The sequence below is a fragment of the Mastigoproctus giganteus genome, chromosome 9 (genome assembly GCF_048544385.1).
Source record: "Mastigoproctus giganteus isolate SK-2022 chromosome 9, ASM4854438v1, whole genome shotgun sequence".
Taxonomy (NCBI): Eukaryota; Metazoa; Arthropoda; class Arachnida; order Uropygi; family Thelyphonidae; genus Mastigoproctus; species Mastigoproctus giganteus.
In genome coordinates, this window is record NC_143583.1 from 144,424,016 (window position 1) to 144,447,236 (window position 23,221).

General features: G+C 36.0%; 1 protein-coding gene across 5 annotated transcripts in view; it reads right to left on the reverse strand.

Annotated features, from left to right (window-relative positions):
- Spt-I (serine palmitoyltransferase subunit I) overlaps positions 1–23,221 on the reverse strand; it is a 275,614-nt gene that overhangs the window by 95,468 nt on the left and 156,925 nt on the right. For all 5 annotated transcript variants that reach the window (XM_090381900.1, XM_090381899.1, XM_090381901.1 and 2 more), the window contains exon 10: positions 1,141–1,248. In XM_090381900.1, the coding sequence (XP_090238026.1) occupies positions 1,141–1,248 (108 nt within the window). The remainder of the gene's footprint in view (positions 1–1,140; positions 1,249–23,221) is intronic.

A 23,221-nucleotide genomic window follows, 5' to 3' on the forward strand; every position in this document is an offset into this window, starting at 1 on the left:
TGGTGGCGGAAGAACTTAAAAGCCAACAACAGTAACCACAGCCTCAGCCAATGAAGGCAAGGGGAAACCACCCTGTTACTTTTTCTTTTCCCAAGAAAACCAATGATGAGCAGTCAAAGAGGAATTAGAGTAACTGGAAATTCTGGGATCAACAATACATACAGGCAAGGAGGTGATTGTCCCCTTCAATAAGGCAATGGTTAGGCCACACCTTGAGTACTGTATACACGTCTGGAGGCCTCATTTAAGGAAGGATGTAGAGCTGCTGGAATGAGTACAGAGAAGAGCAACGAGGCTGGTGATTGGAACAAAGGGTTCCTGTTACCAAGAAAGGCTTAAGTTCTGCAAATTACAGCTTCTGGAGACTAGGTACCTGTGAGATGATATAACTGAGGTGTATAAGGCCTTCAATTGTTTATTTATTTATTACCATGTTTATTACCATCATCTCCACCCCTACCCCCACTTATTATCTTTTAGCAGTGGTGACTAGATATTGAACAAATCTGTTAAGACCTGAGACTACCACTATTTGAAAAATTCCACGAAACAGGTTTAAGTAACAAGGATTAAGAACATACTATTTTCTCAAAAAAATGTAATCACTATGATTAAACTAACATGTAATGAAACAAGATCAACTAATTTCTTTTACTTTCTGATGTCAATTTATTTTTATATTCTGATTATTTATTCTTTAATACCAATCAACTATCAGTTTTTATCAAAAAGAGCTCATTCCACTTACAATTGTGTATCCTGTAAAACCAGTTTGTTTGTGGAATAAAAAATTTAAGATTTTGAAATTTTGAAAAGGCCCTCAATAATTCCTCACAATAATAAATCCCACCTTGTTAAATAATATAAAGGCCTTTTATCTTGGAAAGATTATAAAAATTAAACTCCCCCCCCCCATCATTACTTTAAATTGACTGTCCTTTTCAACTTTCTCATTTATTTCATTAAATTTTAATATTTCTTAGCCATTTTATTAGTGTTTCCTTCATTATTTATAAATTGATTTGAAGTGCAAAAATTTTATGAAAATGCATTTTTATCATTAAATTCAATAGTTTAGCAAATAATTATTATAATTAATAAATTACACAACTAATCATATAATACATATAAATTTCTCACAGGAATTCCAAAATGCTCTGTTACACCTTTTCCTGTTTCTCCAAGAACACCAATGGAACATGATTCATCAATAAGTAATCGTACTTTGTATTCTGTTTTTAATTCAATCTGAAGAGAAAAAAAATTAATTCATTTTTACAAACAATACTACTTTTTATAGAAGATTCCTCAAAATTTGAATTGTAAGCTCTAATTCTATAAAACATTACCTCAAGCTGGAAAAAGTTTCAATTGTATACATATAGCCAAGAGCAAAAACAAAATGCAACAATCTCATATTGCAAAAAAATTTATCACAAATGACTTGCTTTGAAACATAATAAAATATTAATTTTACTTGACTAAATATACTTTTATTTCAAATTTTAAAAAAATAATAATAATAAATAAATAAAAAATACTGCTCTCTATTAATCTGAAATGAATGTCACTACCCAGACAGCCATTTTGGTGGTAATTAGCATTAGTAGAGGCATATGATGCAAGAAAGCAAGCTTATGCAGCATCAGCCAAAAAAAAAAAAAAAAAACCACTCCCATTTCATCCCTAATACCTGTCCAGCTCAGCCTGAAATTTATTTAGGCTATCAACTTCCACAGCAAAGGATGGAAGTCTATTCCACCAACCAACTACCCGCGAGCTAAAGGCAAACTTACGCACATCTGTCCTACATCTGTCTTTCCTCAATTTGAATTTATGCCCTCTCAGGTGATTATTCTGAGCAAGAGGAAAAATCCCATCAGCATTGAGCATGTTCAAACCATTCAAGGCTTTATACACCTCAATCAGATCACCTCGCAGGTGCCTAGTCTCCAGACGCTGTAATTTGTAAAACTTAAGCCTTTCTTCGTAAGAGCAACCCTTTGTTCCATTCACTAATCTTGTTGCCCTTCTCTGTATTCATTCCAACAACTCTACATCCTTCTTAAAATGAGGCCTCCAGACCTGTATACAGTACTCAAGGTGTGGCCTGACCATTGCCTTATACAAGGGGATAATCACATCCTTATTCCTGCTAAAAAAATTCCTGTATATCATTGACAAGACACCATGAGCTACTCTTGCAGATCGTCTGCACTGTCAGAAAACTTCATATCTGCCTGCACAATTACTCCCAGGTCCTTTTCATTCTTTACCACTGTCAGTGTGGTACCACAGAGTTGATACGTTACTCTGGGGTTACTGCTTCCCATATATAGTACTTTACATTTGTCAATGTTAAACTTCATTTGCCACCTCTCAGCCGATCTGCTAAACTTTTCTAGATCCTGTTGCAGCAGCGTACTCTCATTAGTGTCCTTAACAACCCTGCCAACCTTCGTATCATCTGCAAACTTGGACATTAAGCTTGATATACCATCATCAGTATCATTTATAAATACAGAAAACAATGGACTCAACACTGAACCCTGAGGGACTCCACTAATAACATTAGTCCACGATGAGCAGTGTCCATTGATTACCACTCTCTGTCTTCTCCCACTCAACCATCCTTTTATCCATAGCAGCAATTTGCCTCCAATACCACACTGCTCCACTTCGTTCAGCAGTCTTCCATGTGCAACAGTATCAAAAGCCTTTCTAAATCCAAATATATGATATCAAAGTTATTCTCTGCATCCAGTTCCTTTGTGACCACATCATAGAGTATCCAATCAAATTGGTCAGGCAAGACTTTCCCTTAACAAAACCATGCTGTGTCTGAGCTATAACTGAAGTCTTGTCTAGATGATCCTGCAGTGCTTCTTTAACCAGTGCCTCCATTAATTTTCCTGGAACAGAAGTTAAACTAACAGGTCTATAATTACTTGTGTCGCCCTTTGATCCTCCTTTGTGAATTGGGGTCACATTTGCACATCTACAGTCGATGGATACCTCCCCCGAGTCCAAAGAAGCTCTCATAATTATGGCTAAATGTTTGCTGCCTCCTTTAATATAACTGGATAGATCCCATCCACCCCGGGTGCCTTTTCAGCATCTCATCCATGGGCAACTAGGCACAGTCGTTTAATGGCCTAAACAGTAAGGTGATTAAATATTTCCACAGAGCTAAATGGTTCAGTAGTTTAAAACTGAAGTAAATTTAGAACAAAAGCTTCAGTTATATGTGAGCTATAAAAATTATTGTAGATGAGCTGTCATAAATCTCAGTTGTGTGCATAGCAAAGAGAGACACTAAATTTGCTACAAAATGCATCAATCTTATGTGTACAGTTCATCACTGGGTCAGCAGGTCTTTTACTGACTTCAATTGATTATCCACCGATGAGGTGCCAATAAGCATCTAAACTGAGAACAGAGCAATGGCACACATTTAAAATGAATGGTGGCATACTTCTACTTAGGAAGCAATGCTTTTATTTGAAGTACAAGTACAGGACTTAGGTAACTCTTGGTGACTTTGTAACATGAGACTGATATATTTCGTAGAAAACTTAATTTGCTCTTTGTTATATAAACAACTGAAGCTTTCACTCTAAATTTACTTCTGTTGTGATTTTATTTAATCACAAACCTTACCTGCTCATAACTAAAGGTAACTAATAAAGACAGCTTGCCTAAACAGAATGCATTTTGTGTTGTCTTTACACCTACTGTTCCTTCCCTCCATCAAAATATGAACTGAATTCAATTAGTAACAAATTCACCTATCTCTAACATGATGATAAGAATCCTGAGTGTGATTAATATTGACTACACTCAAAGCAACAGAAACAACAACAGCTCTGAGTGCAAATCTGTACCTTGAATAGTTGAAAAGGTAAACATAGACAGTTTAATAACTCTGAATAATTCTGGATGATAAATATCATTGCAGTAAACAAACAATCTTTTTGTTGTCTTACTTATCCTGTCCCAAGAATACACACACACATGCACACACACTCCAGAATTAAGATAGAGGTGTTACCTCTCCAGAGATCCGGTAGAGAGTCTTTGGGTTTAAGCATGCCACATTCAGGCTACAGGTTTTGTTACAATTTCTCTAGGTAAAATGACAGAGAAAAAATAGCATTTCCTCTTGATTTCAAAGATATTTGTGATATTATTAATTGTATGTTATTATATGCTTTATTAGAATGTACATAACTTATGAAACTATTTAATGCTTGTATCATGTATCACATGATAAGCAAGATCACAACAGTGAACTATCACAAATTTTTACAAATAAATTTTTTATAAATAAACTATGCTACTTATAGAATTATAATTTTTTTTATTATAAAAAACACGTTGGGTAAGTAGGTACATGAGTACTGCGTACAGGTCTGGAGGCCTCATTTTAGGAAGGATGTAGATTTACTTGAGCGTGTACAGAGAAGGGCAACAAGATTGGTGAGGGGAACGAAGGGATCCTCTTACCAAGAGAGGCTCAAGTTCTGCAAATTGCAGTGGCTGGAGACTAGGCACCTGCACGGTGATCTGATTGAGGTATATAAGGCCTTGAATGGGTTGGGCACGCTGAATTCTAATGGGATCCTTCCACTTGTTCAGATTACGAACCTAAGGGGGCATAAATTCAAATTAAGAAAAGACAGATGTAGAATAGATGTGCGGAAATTTGCCTTTAGCTAGCAGGTGTTAATTGCTGGAACAAACTTCCATCTGTCATTGTGGAAGTTGATAGGTTGAATAAATTTAAGGAGGAACTGGACAGGCATTTGGAGGGAATGGTGTGATTTTTTTTTTTTTTTTTTGGCTGATGCTGCATAAGCTCATATACATGCTGTCTTGCATCACATGCCACTACTACTACTACTACATAGAAATTTTAAGTAGACTTAAAAACTAAATCAGGCAAGTGACGCTGGTCTGCATTTGATGTGCCAAAAATCTGGGAGTACCTTTAGTGTATACCAAAGGTACACCCATTTAATTCCTAATTATAAAAATACAAACTGTTTTATCTATACACAGCTTTTTTGCATGCAGTAAGGACTGTTTTCCTAGATACATGTTCCATGTATAGGTAATACGCATACTACTTCCTTTGTGGCTGACAGGCATAAACAAGTCAAGACATGCACGTAAAGTCATTTTCTGGTGCAGTTGTGCTAACTAGTATTTGCTTCTAATTGGGCACCTCTGTAGCCAGGTGGGCAGGAGCAGAAGTGCATAGCACACGCTTCTTGATTAGGCTGGGGGTCGAGCCTGTGACCACCAAATATGGAGGATGCGGGAAGGTCAGGGAATGACCACTGCATATCCCCGGAGCAATATGGCCTTAGTTGCTAATGCTCCAAAAAATCTAATAACAAACAAACAGCTTCTAATTGACTTTTGTATTCTGCGTCTTTGACAATGGTATTGGGAACACCCAAAATATATTTTGTTACATTTGATCTAACTGTATTGTTGTGAAACAAAGGCAGGATATAACATCATTTATAAAAAATGTATATGCCACATTTTGGGATTAAATTATATGACCAAGATAAAAGTTGGGACCCCCAACCTCCATGAAGTGGGCCATATGTGTGGAGTAGTAGTTATTGGCGCATCGGCTTCTGTGGCTATAATGCACCTCCCAAGGTTTTTTTTCAGTACTTTGATCCAAGCCCGAGGCGGGATTCGAACCCGCGACCTTTGGGTTGCCAGGCAGGCAGGCGCTTTACCCACCCAGCTAGCCCGGTCGGCCCATATGTGTGGAGGGATTGTGGAAATATGGTAGCAAAAAAAGTCAAATTTCCCATTCTTACATGTGGAGAGGAACCTCCAGATCATATTAATGACCATTACTTTTGTTTTGTAAATGTAGCAGATATGTAATGTGAAGAACAAGCAGAGCATTGTGTACTCCAATATTACTTTGGCAGTAAGGCCAGTAACACCACAAACCTGAACTACCAGTACCACTTCCACCAGTTGTTCCTGAACATGTTCCATCAGACTCCGAATCTGACATTTGTGATCTAGAAGATATAACCTACAGTGATGAAGAAATTCAAAGCTCTGAACTGTTTATACAAAGCAAACTCAACAATGTCACGAGAGGTTTAAATCTACTCAAAGGGTATGCAGAGCTTTTAGGGAAAAGAAAATGAAATCCAAGAAACTGCCTGCTCCAGAACACTCTTTTTTGTGGTGTAGACATTGTGAAAAAAGAATTGGTTCTCCATTTTTCTGGAGAAGGCTCAAAGGTATATTGTAACAGCATTCTTGCAGTTATAAGTTTTTTTGGAATTTTCTATCAGCCAACAGAGTGGAGGCTAATTATTGACCCATTGAAGCAAAGCCTCAAGGATCTCCTTTATAACAGAAAGAAGTATGCATTAAATCCTACAGCCCATTCAGCTCACTTAAAAGAAAACTACAAAAATGATAAGCTTCTTTTGAAAAAAATTCAATGGAAGGAAGAACATGGTTGGCTAGTGTGTGGAGATTTTAAAGTTATTGGTCTGTTATTAAGCCAACAAACTTGATTAATTCAAAAATGCCTTGCTTTCTGTGCAAGCAGGATAGTCCAGCAAGAAGTGAACACTGGGAATTGAAAGTGCATCCACCAAAACAGTCTGACACCAACTTCAAAAAATATTAAAGATGAGCTGCTAGTAGATCGAAATAAAGTACTGTTACCTCCTCTGCACAAAAAGGCTAGGCTTAATGAAACAGTTCGTCCAAGCCCTGAATAAAGAAGAAAAGTATTCGAGCATGTTTGCATTAAATTTTCTACCAACCAATGCAACAGGGAGGACAGAGAGAGAGAGAGAGAGAGAGAGAGAGAGAGAGAGAGAGAGAGAGAGAGAGAGAGAGAGAGAGAGAGAGAGAGAGAGATTAACAGCAGTCAGAGGCATAAATAATTCTTGCATAGGTTCTATTTGAATATGCAGCAGCCTGGAAAGTAACGTGTCTGGATTTCAAGGCCTGCTGGAGTTCCTCATTGAAAAAGCGAATACACGGGCTGTGTTAGGGTTACAAAAAAAGGTGAATGGATACTTGTATGTACACAAATGTAAGAAACACACTGAATGAACAATGGATTTGACATACCGGTTAAGTTATCAAATGTGGCATTACAGGGATATCAGAGATGTGTCACTCAGACATAAGGGATGCAGAATTCAATATGAGTAGTACAATGGGAAATGAGTAGTATAATGGGAAAAGAAAGGACAGACAGGATAGAGGGAAGGGGGAGTTATTTCCCCTAGTTAAGAAGCCCATAAAATCTAAGGCAGCATTCATGTTGATCAACTGCCACTGACACTTCCATCTGTAGGGGACAGAGGAGTACTATTCCTGGACATCAGAAAGGAGTCAGCACGTCTGATGAATCAAGGTTCCAGCTACACCTACTGAATGGCAAGCAAGCTACAACCATAATGAACAGTTGGACGAAAACAGGCCTCCAATAGTGGTATTATGGTTTGGGGAATCTTTTCAGACAGCAATGGGTGTGTTAAGGGAATGGGGGATCCTACCATTCCCCCATTCCCTTAACACACCCATTAAGGGAATGGGGGATCCTACCTTTGACACTGTTTCTAATTAATTTTTGTCCTGTATGCATGGGCAGCACAGTGGTTATAATCAATGTCCTCCCCACACTAAGTATGGAAAGGCCCTGGGTTCAAGTCCTGTCAATGGACTTTTATGGACTTTTTTCACTCTGTGGCTGAATTAGTTGGTCTCAGGCATAGACAGCAAGCCTCCCTCCCCCCACCCCAGAACCTAATCTGACAGTTTTTTTTTTTTTTTTTTTTGACCAAGTTTTGCTCTACATGTGACAGTGTATCCAGATGTCTAGGACTCTTCCAGCAAGACAATGCTGTCACATGGTCCACATTGTGTAGGAATGGTTTGAGGATCATGACCAAGAATTTTGTGTGCTCCACTGGCTGTCAAATTCCCCCAAACAATAATCCCTTGAATATGTGTGGCAGCAGAGCAGCACTGACCAACACCAGTGCCTTGCTCTGTTGCCAAACTCAAGGACATCCTTCTGTTCAACTGGTCCAGGATACCTGAGGATACCTTTCATGGTCTTGTGGAGTTAATATGCTTTGGTGCAAGCAGTTATCATGGCAAAAGATGGTGCAACAGGCAATTAGTTAAGTGGCCATAATGTTTTGACTCATGAGTATACAGGCATACCTCGATTAATGAATAGGATGCGTTCCACGAAATTACTTCGCTAAGCGAAACTTCGTTTTCAGAGGTAAAAATACTATGGCCAGAATAGGGATACGTTCCTACGTAAAGAAAATGAAAAGCTTTTTTTCCAACAAAGAAAAGTTTTATTAAATAAACAGTCAACTTACATACAAAGTGAAATCTCATTTTAAAATATGAGGTTAAAGTTGATTGTTTATGCTTTTTTTCTCTTTCATTTAACAATTGCCTATACGGAGTTATTGCATTTAACACTGATCACTTAACTATAACACTTCTTCCTAAATCAGGATCATTTTCATAAAAAAAATTTAAAACGTTTTCAATGTCATTTAAGCACCTTTTTAAATCTTTGGTTGTTAACACTTTTTCGGCAGGAACTTCTTTAACTTCGCCTTCATTATCTTTGTCTTCGTTGCTAACAAGGTTTTCTAAATCTTCCACTGAAAAACAATCATCTTCTGCATTCAATAAATTTCTAACATCCTCTTCATCGACATTTTCGAAACCTATTGATTGAGCCATCTGGATAACTTCATTTCTAATTTCTTGGATGTTATTTTCTTCTTCTAGTACAACTTCTGGCCATATTTTGCGCCAAACTCCATTTAAGCATTTCTTAGTGACTTCTTTCCAAGAACTATCAATGTTTTCAATTGCGTTTTTAATGGTGTAGTTTTTCCAAAAAGTTTTAACTGTCATTTCCTCTTTATACTCTAGTTCAGTTAAATTGCTTAAAGTTCGACGCAGATAATAAGCTTTAAATGATGCTATTACTCCCTGATCCAATGGTTGAATCAGGGAAGTTGTGTTTGCTGGAAGAAACACAACTTTGACAGGAATGCATGTGTCCAACGTGTTAAGATCAGTAAGATGTCCCGGAACATTGTCTAACAACAAAAGAGCTTTTTCTTCAAAGTTGTTTTTTTGACAATACCGTTTTACTCCAGGACAAAAGTGGTTAACAAACCAATCAGTAAATAACTCCTTGGTAACCCACGCTTTTCTATTTGCTTTCCATATTACAGGTAAATTCATTTTTATGTTCCTTTTAACGCCCTCGGATTTTCTGAATGGTAAACTAATAACAATTTTAATTTATAATCGCCAGAGGCATTTGATCCAAAGAGTAACGTTAAACGGTCTTTTGCTGCTTTGAACCCAGCAGCTGATTTTTCTTCAATAGAAATGAAGCTTTTTGTTGGTAGCCGTTTCCAGAACAAACCGCTTTCGTCAACATTGAACACCAAATTTGGTGGAAAATTTTCACGTTCAATTATTTCCTTTAGTTTTTCTGGAAACTTATTTGCAGCTTCAACATCTGCACTTGCAGCTTCTCCTGTTAATTTTACACTATGAATCCTGGCCCGTTTTTTAAATTTCTCGAACCAACCACGAGAAGCCCCAAAGGTTTCCGTAATTTCTTCAGTTTGTTTAGATTTCAGGTGATTAAACAAAAATAATGCTTTTTCTTGAATCACCATTTGACTTAAAGGCATATGACGTTGTGACATATCATCTATCCACAAACTTAACATTTTCTCCATTTTTTCTAAAATTGGATTCCTTAAGCGAGTTAATTTTGCCGCTGTAACATCTGTACAATTCTGAGCAGACTGTTTTATTTTTTCTGATTGACTTAGTATGGTTGTTAAAGTTGATTGCGCTAATCCTAAAGAATGTGCCACATCGGATTTTCTTTCGCCGCTTTCAACACGTCGTACGATATTTAGTTTAGTTTCCAAAGAAATTGCTTTTCTTTTCTTTGATTCTGACATTTTAATTAACTAAAACAAAAATATTTCCAATAAAATTTACAAAATCTACGTTATGTAATGCTACAAAGAACCTACGTCAATTATTGCAATGCGCCACACTGAAACAACGTCAATCATGTAAACAACAACTAAATTAAGCTATTGACGTGCAAAACTGTTATAACAGACACGCCCGCAGCTCGGGAGCACTCGGGAATACGTAACGAATCGCCGTCAGTCACCAATCGGATGATTGTCAGGCGTTGGCGTTAAATTGGAATATTTTTTTATGTTAAATGGGGCTTGAAATTGCGGACTTCGTTATATCGAGGCTTCGTTATCAGAGGTAACGTTAACCGAGGTATGCCTGTATATCATGTATGGTATGTGACATGAAATCTTATATCATATAGAAAAGCTTTTAACATTGTTCCATATAAAGGACTGCTGATAACAAATTTAAGCAGGGATCAAGTTATTGCTATGGATAAAGGGATCATTGAGTGAGAAAATACAGTTTTTATCAATGGGCACTGGTTTTCAGTTAGTGGAGTTAAACAGGATTCTGTGCTGGGCCCATAAGGCTTAACGTCTAAGTCTGCAGTGATATGAAGGTTGGCAGGGTGGTTAATGGCAATAATCAGGATATGATACTGCAAAAGGATCTGTAAAATTTTGACAGATGGACTGAGAAGCGGCAACTGAAGCTTAACATTGGCAAATGCAAGATACTTCACATGGGTAGCAGTAATCCCAGAATAACATATTGGAACTGTGTGGTACCACACTCAGGATAATGAAAAAGACCTGGGGGTAATTGTGCAGTCAGACATGGAGCTGTCTGAGCAATGCAGACAGGCTGCTAGGCCAGTTCATGGGGTTTTGTCAATGATATACAGGAATTTTGCCAGCAGTGATAAGGAGGTAATTATCCCATTATATGAGGCAATAGTTAGGCCATATCTTAAGTATGGGGTGAAGAAAAGAGTAGGTGTGCAGGTCTGGGGAGCCTCATTTTAAGGATGGGGATCTATTGGAATAGGTGCAGAGAAGAGTAATGAGATTGACAAGGGGAACAAAAGGGTGTTCTTACCATGAATGGCTTCAGTTCTGAAAATTGCGGCACTTGCAAGGAGATCTGATTGAATTATTTAAGGCTTTGAATAGATTGAGCAAAATGCTGATGGCATCTTCATCTTGTGCAGACTACACATGAGGGGAGTTCAAAATTCAAACTGAGGAAGGATGGGTTTACAGGATATATGTATGGAAATTTGCCTTCAGCCAGTGGGTGGTTGATTGTTGGGCTTCCATCTAGTGTTGTGGAAGTGGATAGTCGGAATAAATGCAAGGAAGAACTAGACAAACTGTCAGAGAGGATGGACAGTTGATATGGGAAGTGTTTTTTTTGGCTGATGGTCATCATTTGCCCTGATTAATACTACTAATAAATTCCTATCACTTGCATATGAAAAAAAATTAAAGCAGGAATTTTTGTTGGATCTCAAATCTGCAAGATGCTACTAGACTCTGTATTTGAAGAATCCGTAACTAAATTGAAAGAGATGCTTGGGCTAGCTTTAAAAATGCAGTACACAATTTTGTGGGAAACAACAAAAACCCAGTTTATAAGATAATAGTGAGTGATATGCTGAAGAATTTCAGAAAGCTGTAATATGAGTGTTAAGGTACACTTTGTCCTCTCATCGCAATTATTTCCCAGAAAATTTATGTAATTCATGTGAAGAGTAGTGGGAACGATTCCATCAGGATATTAAAGAAATGGGAAAAAAGTGATGGAATGTCAATATGATAGCCAACTATTGTTGGATGTAAAAATAAGAGTTGCATCCATCAATATAGCTGTTTGAGGAACCCAGACTATGTACAAGAAATCCAGTTTGTAGTCGTCTGTGCTTAACAGGCCGCATAGCCTTTGATATTTATGTTTTTACATATTTTTATATAAAAAAAACCTAATTGTAAAACTGTAAAAATACAAAATAAACCAGAAACAAACCTCCACCAATATATATACAGGTGACCCCCGCTTAACGCTGATCATTCGTTCCGGAAAAACAGAGTGCTAAGCGAGCGCCGCTTTCCCATAAGGTAACATATGTATTTGTGAGCTGCGGTCGGTGCCATAGGATATTTCCTAATCAATAATAAACGGTAATGAAAAGATGCACAAATGTCGGTCAAAATATTTAATATTCAAATATTTGCACATATAAAATATTCTGCATTACATACGTATAATTATGTGGTAACTACTTGAGTCTCAAAAGTAAACAAAATTCCAATTAAAATAATGAATTTAATTGATTTAATTTAATGGATGAATTTAATCATGAAAAATGTGTGGATTTTGAGTTGAACTTTGGCCCTCTTCCAAATAAACTAAAAGGGGTATTAATTTTAAATGGCCTGCAGCGTTACCACCCAACAATAAAGTCAACCGATCCTTCGCCGCTTTGAAACTTGGCATGTTTTTTGTTCTTTCAATATGAAACTTCTTTTAGGCATTCGTTTCCACAAAAGTCCTGCTTCATCTATGTTAAAAACTTGTTGAGAAGTATAACACATAATACCCCTCTTCAATAATTTTAACAAGTTCTTTTTTGAAAGTTTCGGCTCCTTAATCTGCACTAGCGGCTTCTCCCGGGATTTTAAATCTATTCTACCAGTTTTAAATGGTTCCACATTTTTTTTTAGGCGAGTTTTCTTCAGATCATCGTATTAGCTAATCTCTTTCTCTCTCTCTCTCTTTTTTATATTTAACTTAACTGAATTTTGCATTGGAATATTATCTTCAATAAAATTAGTCTTTCCATTTCAATCCTAATAGCCGGTCTAGTCTTAGTTGTTGCAGTGGAACAGCTATCTTTCCCGCTGCTAAAATTAATTCTTTATTTTTTCATAATTGTTCTTACAGTTAAATTTGCGAGTCCTAAATTATGGCACACATCCGCTTGTCATTGACCGGAATCGATTCGCTTCAAAACGTCTAATTTAATTTTCAAATTCAGTCTTTTTCTTACATTTATAGTCTTCGTACCGCGCCCAGACGTTGTTGCATTTTCATTCCTGTCGGTCATTATTAGCTCTTCGAAAATATAACTGCGTTGGTTGAATTAATTATGATACAATGTTCAAGTAAACTGTCCGTTACGCACGATGTCTAATACTGTACTGAGTGATGACTAACTAGACTTCGGATAAATGCATATAACGCAAATATTACAAGCAATATATTTGATCATTTTTTAAAATGTTGATCTCGGAACTACGTAACAAGTGACTGTACTTAAATTAGCGTGAGAGAAAATTTCACTGAGCGTGGGAAAATTGCTCAAGTCGGCATGGGAAACATTTTAATGCTGTTTTGCTATTCATTTTCAAGCTATCGACTCCATCAAACGAAACGATTTCGTTAAATATGTCAAAAATGTAATCTGTAAAAGAGCGTTATAGTGATCTGTGACGGCGTTATAGTCAGATACGGGTTATAATATAAGAACAGCGTTATAGCGAATCAGCGTAAAGCGAACCGCGTTATAACGGGGGCCTGCTGTATATATTTTTATTTGTAAAAAATTTTGACGCAATATAGCAAATTTCAAGTAACTCGAAATTTTCATTAAAAATGTAGTACAGATCCTTATTAGCAGTTAACATCAGAGAATGTTTCTTGAAATGCAGATCATTATAATTAATAAGATTTCTGACATTGGTGTTCTCCAGAAATTATACAAATTGTTATTTCTATGCACGGTTGGCCACTTGCCTACCCCTGTTTTAAGTTAGTGTTGATAAGCCTTAAACTGAAAATCAGAAACCTATACAAATAAACGTCAAAAAAGTATTTATAGTAGTTGTTTCCTAATAAATAACATTCAGCAACAGTTATTTAGACTCCTGACAGTGTGCCGTGATGGGTATATTGTGTAGTATCTTTACGTACAATAAAGATATTATTTTTTAGTTAGAAAGTAATCTAAAAAATATGTATTTGAAGCAAAAAAAAACTTACAGAATTGCTTTCACCCCCCCTTCACACTTGATTCAGAGATTTAAAAAATGTAGCACATATGCTTTCAAAAGAAATCCAGATTTAGAAGGTTTCCACTTTTTGCCTCTCAGCAATGGCAGAAAGACAGACAACGGTTGGAAGTTCTTCTTTAAACCCAGTAACCTTAAGCACCATTCTTTAACTAATTACACTGATTTTGCTTCTGTCAATACAGATACCAACAACTTAGCTGATTTCCCTAATCACAGAGAATAACCACCACCCACATATAGCAATATACAAAATCTGTGTATATAGGGTGTTTCAATTAATTATGATTACTTCAAAAAAGATATTACTGCAGCCTTTACTCTCCTCAGAAATACTGGATGAAAATCATGTTTATAAAAATGGTCCTGCTGTTTAGACTTGGCTGTTAACAGTCTTTCCAAAGTTTTGCAAGAAAGAGAAAATTCTTTCCAAAGCTTCATCGGGAACAGTTTTTGCTTTTTTCAACTAGCTGAATATTCCCTCACAATCAGCATGCTATGAGGAATTGCTAAAATGCCCTGCATGGTTTGGGATAGTCTGTTATATTTCAGGAGTAGTGCACTTGTCAGTTCCGTAAAAAAGGACCACTGCACACCAATTATTTTTTTCTTTAATAACAGCATCTGGTAGGTTATCACCACTGAAATTGGTAGAACTGATCCTCCAAAACAATACTACTTCATCTATTTCTTTATCTATAATGCTACTGATGATAAAGGAATTGACATTGAAACTTGTCTATAACAAATTTCAAATTTGAAAATGTTGAACTGCCAATTAATGAAATTTGTGCTATCCCAGCATTTATAAGAACATTTTTCAAAGGGAACCTCTGCACCGCACAGTTACATGCAGCAGTAAAGTATTTCCTCAGAGGATAAAGAACTGAATCATCTCCTCTTGTTTGACTCTCCAAGACCTTGGCTGTAGAAATGTCTATGATTAAGTCAGAATCATCTTTCTGATTCAGTTTACTTTAGTATGCATAAACCTTGCACTTCCAAAATGGAAGTGAAAGATTTAACAACTGATGAAATTAACAAATTTACACATCACATTCTTCAAACTACCTAAGAGTAAATGAATGTGAAGTAAATGAATGTGAAGTTTGCTGGACCACAGTAAATGAATGTGAAGTTTGCTGGATTAAGGAGCTATTTGGATTTTAAAATGGCATAACATTTAAAAGAAACAAGTAAACTGCTTTATTCAAGCCAGAAGAGATTGGAGTGGAGGGTGGCCTTAGGCCACCTCCACTCCAATCAGATTCCATTCCCTCAGGTGTTACAAAACCCAGGAAGTGGAGGGCTCACTTGACTTTTCCCTTGAGCATTTGAAAAAGGAATCCAGAGTTAGTTGCTCCTCTCATGCAACAACTCATAGAAGCAACCAAGTTCTAGCATAACTGTATGTTGCACTTCAGAGCTTCATTCAAGGTTAGGGTCTTCATCAGCTAACAGATTTATGCCTTTATCAATAAGATTTAATGCTTTTGATAATCCTTTCATTGTCAGGCTCCATTCTTAATCTCTGGTCTTTTGTTCACTGCTGCCTCCCCCTCTTGAATGCAATGCTGTTCCAGTGCAAACAGATCTTCATTTGACAATTCTTGATGATGCAAATCAATTAAATCATCAACATCAGTTGCTCCACTTCAGTGAATCCTATTTTTTTTAGTGAGTTTCGTGCATTTGTCTTTAGTCTGTGCATAATCTTCATTGGTATCAGAGCCTTTGAAGAAGTTTCTAAGATCTGGACATAACCTATGCCATGAACTTTGAATACAGTTATGCGGAACTTCACACCATTCAGCATCAATGAATTTCAAAGCATCTTTTATATTGAAGGCTCGCCAATATTCCTACACATTCATCTCTTTGTTGTCAGTCTTGTCGATTAGATCAGCCAGAACGCACATTGAATACTGAGCCTTAAAAGATTTAATCACATGGTAGTCTATAGGCTGGAGTATCAAGGTTGTATTTGCCAGGAAAATAGATGTTTTCAGTGACGTCATTTGCGTTATTTAAAATCTAACAGTCACCTAATAGGAAGTTACATCATTTCCATTAGAAAATTTCGTTACCAATTTGTTTTACTTCAGTCTGAAAATGTAGTGGGTGCCACCACAGATGTTTTCACATCAAAAAGCAGCATGTGTACCCTGTATGCGTGAAATATTTTTATTTTATGTGAAAACATCCTTGGCTTGGATGAAGTTAAAGGGTTTTAGGAATGAAAAGAATCCGAACATGTTTAACATTTTAAAGTATTTTTTTTTCAGCAGTTTCATCAATTTGAGGTTGCAATACGTGTTCAATAGGTAAATTACTTATAATGGGTTTGTGATAGCTAAAATATGATACAGACACTTGAAATTGTAAAGAGTGTAAATGTCTCTGAAACACAGCATCAATTATAGTTCCATGAACAGTAGTCGATACAGATCCAGAAGTAATTAAAATCAGTCCAAATTTATTTTCTAAGAAATCAGTCAAAGGTTTGGATTGATTATCTGCAAAATTAATGCTGAAAATCTCCACTAAGTATCATTGGTATTCAGTTGCATTTTTCGTGAGAAAATCGTGTAAGGAAATAAAACGAAATGGATGAATTCAATGATGTGTTTGATCTTTTGGTTAGGTGAAATGTAAATTACTACCGGCAATATTGTTTGACCATCAGGAAGGCGGCACTGAGCCGCACAAATGTCTCCAACAGGTCAATCATTCGCTTCCATACGAGAAGAACAACGTGAGTACAATTTTCTCTCTTATCACAAACTGCTACACAGCCAGCTTTGAAGTTAGGCATGCTTACTTCTTCATTGTTATTTAGCCAAGTTTCAGAAAGTAGAAGTAAATTGGATTGTTGGGTGAGTGAGATTGTCACTGTGAGCACATAAAATTTGACAATTTAACGTTAGAATGGAAAGATCTTGTTGTTTACTGATGAACTCATATAAAATATCTTACAAGGTAAGTAGAGGATTACTCGACAACCTGATCATTTCAGCTTGAAGTGCAAGAGTGGATGTAGCCCATGATAAAATTTCTTTTCTCCATTTGCAGAAATAATGTAAAGATCACTGATATCAGTAACTTTGAATAATGCAACATAAAATAGTTGTTGTTCGTGACATTTCTTATATTCATAAACAACGGAATCGAAAGTACCTCCCTGAGATTTATGGATGGTAATAGCACAGGCCGGTGCTATTACCATCCAATAGTGGAAAATGATTTCGTTTAGCCAAGATTGTTCTGTTATTATTCAACAAAATGCTCATACTTCTTGCAATTGGCACACGGCTTCTAAATTAATTTCTCAAACCATAGCAAACCGACGAGCCTTCATTCTAGCAAGTCGAACCACAGTAGGTGATTCTGGAAATATCAACCCAAGACGTTTAATAGAATTAGTCTCTATGTCATTTTCAATACATGCCAATTTTCCCAAAACTCCGTTAGCCAGACCATTTGACATGTCAATATTAGTGGTTATCAAGTATGGCTTGCCAATAAGTAAAGGAAGTTCATACAGTAATCCACTGGTGCTAAAACTTGCCATTTTATGAAGTTTCTGTCACATACGAGTCTCGCATTCTGCACCCAACAAATATATCTTGAACAATTGACATAACGGTATCCGAAGACACGTTTAACACAGAATTGTTATAATTGTTCACAGATTTATTTTTCAAATATAAACAAACACTATCAGAACACAAACTGTCTGCTTCTTCTTTGCTCCAAATCTCAACTTCACAAGTTTCTTGTTCGTCGTCGGTTAAATGAACACCATTTCCGATTTTTGTCAACACTCGAGAATTTTGAATTTGACTGTCTCATCACTTCATTGAGTTTGTAATATTGTAACCCACGCCAAAGATTAAGGCCTGTGATGCATTGCTTAATCTGTTGATTAATAGGCATTGCTTGTATGGGAGGGGCAGCTTTCGCAAATAACCAATCAAAAAAATGTCTAATCCACCAAAATTATGAAATACACAGTCTGTAACTTGTCACAGGTGAACATCTATTTAAGATAAAAGTTCTGCTCCAAATATACTAATTTCATCGTTAATTAAAACATGTACATATTTGAAAAGAGTATACAATAATGTTGAGCAACTTCATAAGACAGAGGCAAATTCTTCAATATCAAAATTTTCAATGCTGTGTGCACTGTAGTACCATTAATAGCAACAGCAGCTTTTCCTGTAGAAGCAGAAGTTATGAGCATTAAAGAAATTATCGGTGCTAGTAAAACAATTATAAACTTCCATAATAATCGAATCACGAACATCTTCCCACAGCCAGCAGGGCCAGTAAGGAATATCTGGATAGGTTGAAGTAAATTATAAATGACTTGCAATAAAATTCCTTCCTGTTTTAAATTAGCTTTTTGCATTAAATTCCAAAATTGATAATTTTGGCATTAAATTTTCTTGTTTCTTTGCTATTGCGCCAAGGTGATTTAGTCAAAGATTGCTAGTCAAAAAAATTGCTAGTCAAAGATTCATTTAACTGTCTGGGTGTTCGTAGAAATCTTTAAATCGATCAGCATCTTCACGAATCAACATTGCTAAGTTTTGTATATCATTGACAACAGCTGCATCAGCTTCTATGGCAGTATGGCATATATCACGACAGATCTCCATAGTTTGTGAATATTTAAATCCGGTTCATAATTTTTATGACATTCTAAAAAAACTTGTTCGTGTTCACAATACAACACAAGAAATTTCATTTCAGAAAGTATTTCCTCTTCTTCACTTCAAAAAGGTAAATGAAGAGTAATCATCTCTCGTTTATATTCATTCAACACGCTGGGCCATATCATAATTTTGATATCGAAGTATTTTTGGATATTGACATCCCGAGATGTAAATATAATACACAACAAAGTCAGCTAAAATAACATTTTCTAGTTCTGGAGGTCTTTTCTTGTACTTATCAAACCAGTTCTCTTTCCAAATGTTGGTAGAATTATTACTCATGTTTTGACCAATAGAACTTTTGTTCCATTTCTTCGTTTAATTTTCTATTACACTGTCGCTTGATAGGCCACGTGGCAGGTATATAAGTTACAACAACTGAACTCTCAGACATCGGTTGATGAAGCAAATACCAATACATGCCTCTTGACCAGTAATTTCAGAGCTGAGCTGAATTTCAGTAATGTCAGTGCTTAATTTTCTTGTAATTTCAATAATGTCAAACTCAGGATACTCGTTCGTAATTTCAATAATTTTATGTTGTAAATGGCTAATCCATGATTGGTCTTATTTACATATTTGACAACATAAGCAGCACAAGAATATTCTTCCATGAACTGAATGTCCATGTTAGACTTTAACACTCTAAACACAAAAGGATTGATTGGGTTATGCCATTTTTGATGAGGTTCTCATTTCAGAAAAACTTTTGGCAGAGTGATACCAGCTCAAAGTAAATCGATATAATATGATTCGGAATTAATGCGATTTTGTTTAAAGAAGTGATCAATGCTAGGACAATGAATAAATCCTCTAGATTCTTCAGCAAATTTCTTGTATTCAGCATTATATTTGACTTGTTGAGTGTCTGCTTTTGGTGTGGAAATTAAAATCATTGTAGATCATGATGGCATAAATGGAGCTTGAAAATTATGAACCTGTCTGTTGGTAGTTTGGATCCTTTTGTAACATGTAGAAGTATGTTTATGAGTTTGGAGTTTGATATTACAAGAGGCTTTTACAGTAGAAACAGACACAAGCTGATTTTTGATAGCAATTGTTGCATTCATACCGTTTCCCATAAGTTTAGGGCATTAAGCCACAAAAGAATGTGAGATGTGGACTGCCACAATGTTGAAATTCGATCCCTTTAAAATAGCTGACAACATGATATTGCCGAAATGGACTGAAATGCTTAGACTGAAGTAAAGTTAAAATACAATCTACAAGTTTATTAAAATGAATCACACACATTACGGCATCTTCTTTAACTAATGTCACTTTTTCCATAAAATGAAAAGCTTCTGCTTGCTCGTCAGGGATATCCAAACAACAGTGTTTTAATTTGCATAGGCATAGAATTTTTAGCAATTTAGGACAACTGATTTCATTTGCACTCAAAGTTAAGAAGAATGTAGGTTTACCCAATTGTCTGATCATCGCAAACAGATCTCTTTTACGTTGTGTCCAATAATGAGTTCAATTAGGAATCGATTTCAAAAATTCTAAATTGTTTTCAATGCAGTTATTGACATATTCTCGAGATTGAATTTGTTCTTTGGTGAGCTTAGTATCTTTTCCGATGTATTTAAAAGCAACTGAGCACTCCATGCCAATCTGAACGATGCAGTTCACTCAATACCATCATAAACAGTGTAACTTTTAAATTATCTGTAAACTCTCAATTCTGACCAAGGTAATGCTAGGAAAGGACAATTCTTCAGCATGTTCGTCAAAAAAAGTAAACTATGCGGAACATTTCGTTCACCAGGAGCTATTCATAAATATTTGTCATTGTTCTACAAAAGAGTGTTGTTGAGCAACTAAACCTTCTTCAATAGGTATAGGTCCACTCATTTCATCACGTGTAGGCGCATCGTCATGTTCCATGTCTTCATCGAAGAATGCTTCATCAATCTTGATATTATACAGACGATACAAAAGAGTCATAAGTAGATATTTTAACCAAATCCTTACATCTCGTTTACGAACCAAGCCATTAAATAACTCAATTTGTGAACGTTAACACAATAATCGTCATCTATTCTCCAAGGCAAATGATTGACCATCAAATTAACATTTATAATTTGGCCCAAAATTCAATATTGTCCGAAAACACGTCTTTCTTAGTCTTCTAATCTGCATGAATGGCATACAAGTTGCTCAGTCAATAAATCCAATCGAGGCAGATGAGGTGGAATAGCAGAAAAAATGAAACCATTGCTTTTCGGAAATGTTGGAATGGAATGATTTTTGAGAGATGCTCAACAACTATTACAAGCGTTCGTAGTCATTACATCTGCAGTTGGAAATTCTAGAAGTAATGGGTAACTTCCTGGAGTGCACAATTTTACATCATTTTCATACCATAATCGATCACAGATATCACAAACAGCTCCAAATGTATTTTTCAGAAATTGTCATTCAAATTCTTTATAGGACTTAAGGTCATGTTTAATGTTCTTCTAAACAATTTCATGCTCAACTATTGTTGAAACCTGTGGAGGGTCTACAACTGGCAATTGAGATGAAATATGACTTTGTTTATTTTTAGATGATTCAATCGAAGTTGGTTATTGAAGTATACTCTGTCTAGCTGGTTCAGGAATCAATTGAAAATCCTCAGGTAATTCATTTGAACTCAAATCTTCTAGATCTTCTTCAATATCCTGATGTTGATGGTCCAGCTTCTTGATGAGAAGTCAATGTAGAAGGTTGATGTTGATCAATATCTTGAGAAGCAGATTTTATTAAACTCGTGCATTTTTTTTTTTGTTCTCTGTGTTTTTGAACTTGTTCTTTTGTCGACACGGGAGGCTTCTTCAGTGGCTTGGATGCTTTTATTCTTGCATAATTCTCTTGATTTCACTCAACTGAAGTTTTAGCCATCTTCAAAATACTCATAGGTTGTTAACTGAAATTAGCTTTGGTATTTTTATAATTCAATAGTTAGCAAAATCCATTTGTAGAATAGTATGAAGTCATAAACAAAACCGTTTAAATTTTTAAATGGTTTAATTGAACAGCTATTAAAATCTAACAGCCACTGAAGTTATGAATGATGTAACGTTTTATGCTTACGCTACTTAGATGGCTGATGTTTGATCAAAATCTCGAGAAGCAGATTTTATTAAACTCTGCATTCTTTTTTCATTCTCTGTTTTTGAACTTGTTCTGTTGACACAGAGGTTTCTTCGGTGGTTTTTAAGCTTTTATTCTTGCATAATATTACTACCAGCTACACCCGCTTCTTACAATAATGACTGAGTTAGTGCCATTTAGGAAGTGACGTCATTTGTGTTATTTCAAATCTAACAGCCACCTAATAGGAAGTGACATCATTTGCATAATTTTCGTTTGCAATTCATCAGTCCGAAAATGTAGTCGGTGCCGCCATAGATATTTTCAGTGACATCATTTCCATTAGAAAATTTCTTTACAAATTGATTTTACTTCAGTCTGAAAGTAGGTGCTGTCATAGATGTTTTCACATCAAAAACAATCTTGATATTGGAACAGACATCAGCAATACTAGGTGGATGGCTTGTGGCATTATCTAGGATAAGTAAAATTTTGAACTGAATTCCTTCTGCCTTGCAATACACTTCCAATTCTGGTCTTAACTGTGATCCAGGATGATAACTTCTGAAAATAACAGTAGGCATTTAACCCTTTACGGTTTGAGTACCAGAACACAGGCATGTACAACCTGTTTTAACCTTTAGGGGCACGGGGGTTTTGATACTGGTAAATGCACAGAGGTTTCAATTTATGATCCTCCATATTAGCACCAAACAGAAGTGTTAGCCAATCTTTCGCTGCTTAAAGCCAGGCGCAGTCTTTTCAGCAATGGAAAACCATACCACTGACGAAAATTTGCACACCATCCTGAACTTGCCGAAAAGGGCTTAACTTTCCCATTCTCACATTCTTTTAAATTACCATAAAGGCTATAAGCTTTCTCTTGTACTTCCACTAGGCTAATGTTAACATGTTTTTTATTCTGGTCACTCATCCACATAACAAGCATCTTTTCCATGCGTTCCATCAAACTGGACCGAGCATAAGACGACTTTTGTGTAGTTAAGAGCACACCACTCTTAACACTTTCTTGAATTTTATCAGCACTATTTTGAATAGTACGTAATATACTCTCACTCGGACTTAGAGCATGTTTAATGCATGCCGTACTCTCACCTCATTTGTAGCACTTAAGCACTTCCAATTTCATTTCAAGTGAAATCGATTTCCTTGAGAACCTACCATCACTTCCACTAGAACTACGAGGATGCTTACTAGCTACAAGGGTAATAATAAAATCAAAATAAGTAAAACTAAGCACAAAAGAAAAAAAATTATGCACTTCAAATAGATGACCAATCGGCAATCTTCAGCAAAACAAAATGAAACAAATGGCGGGGC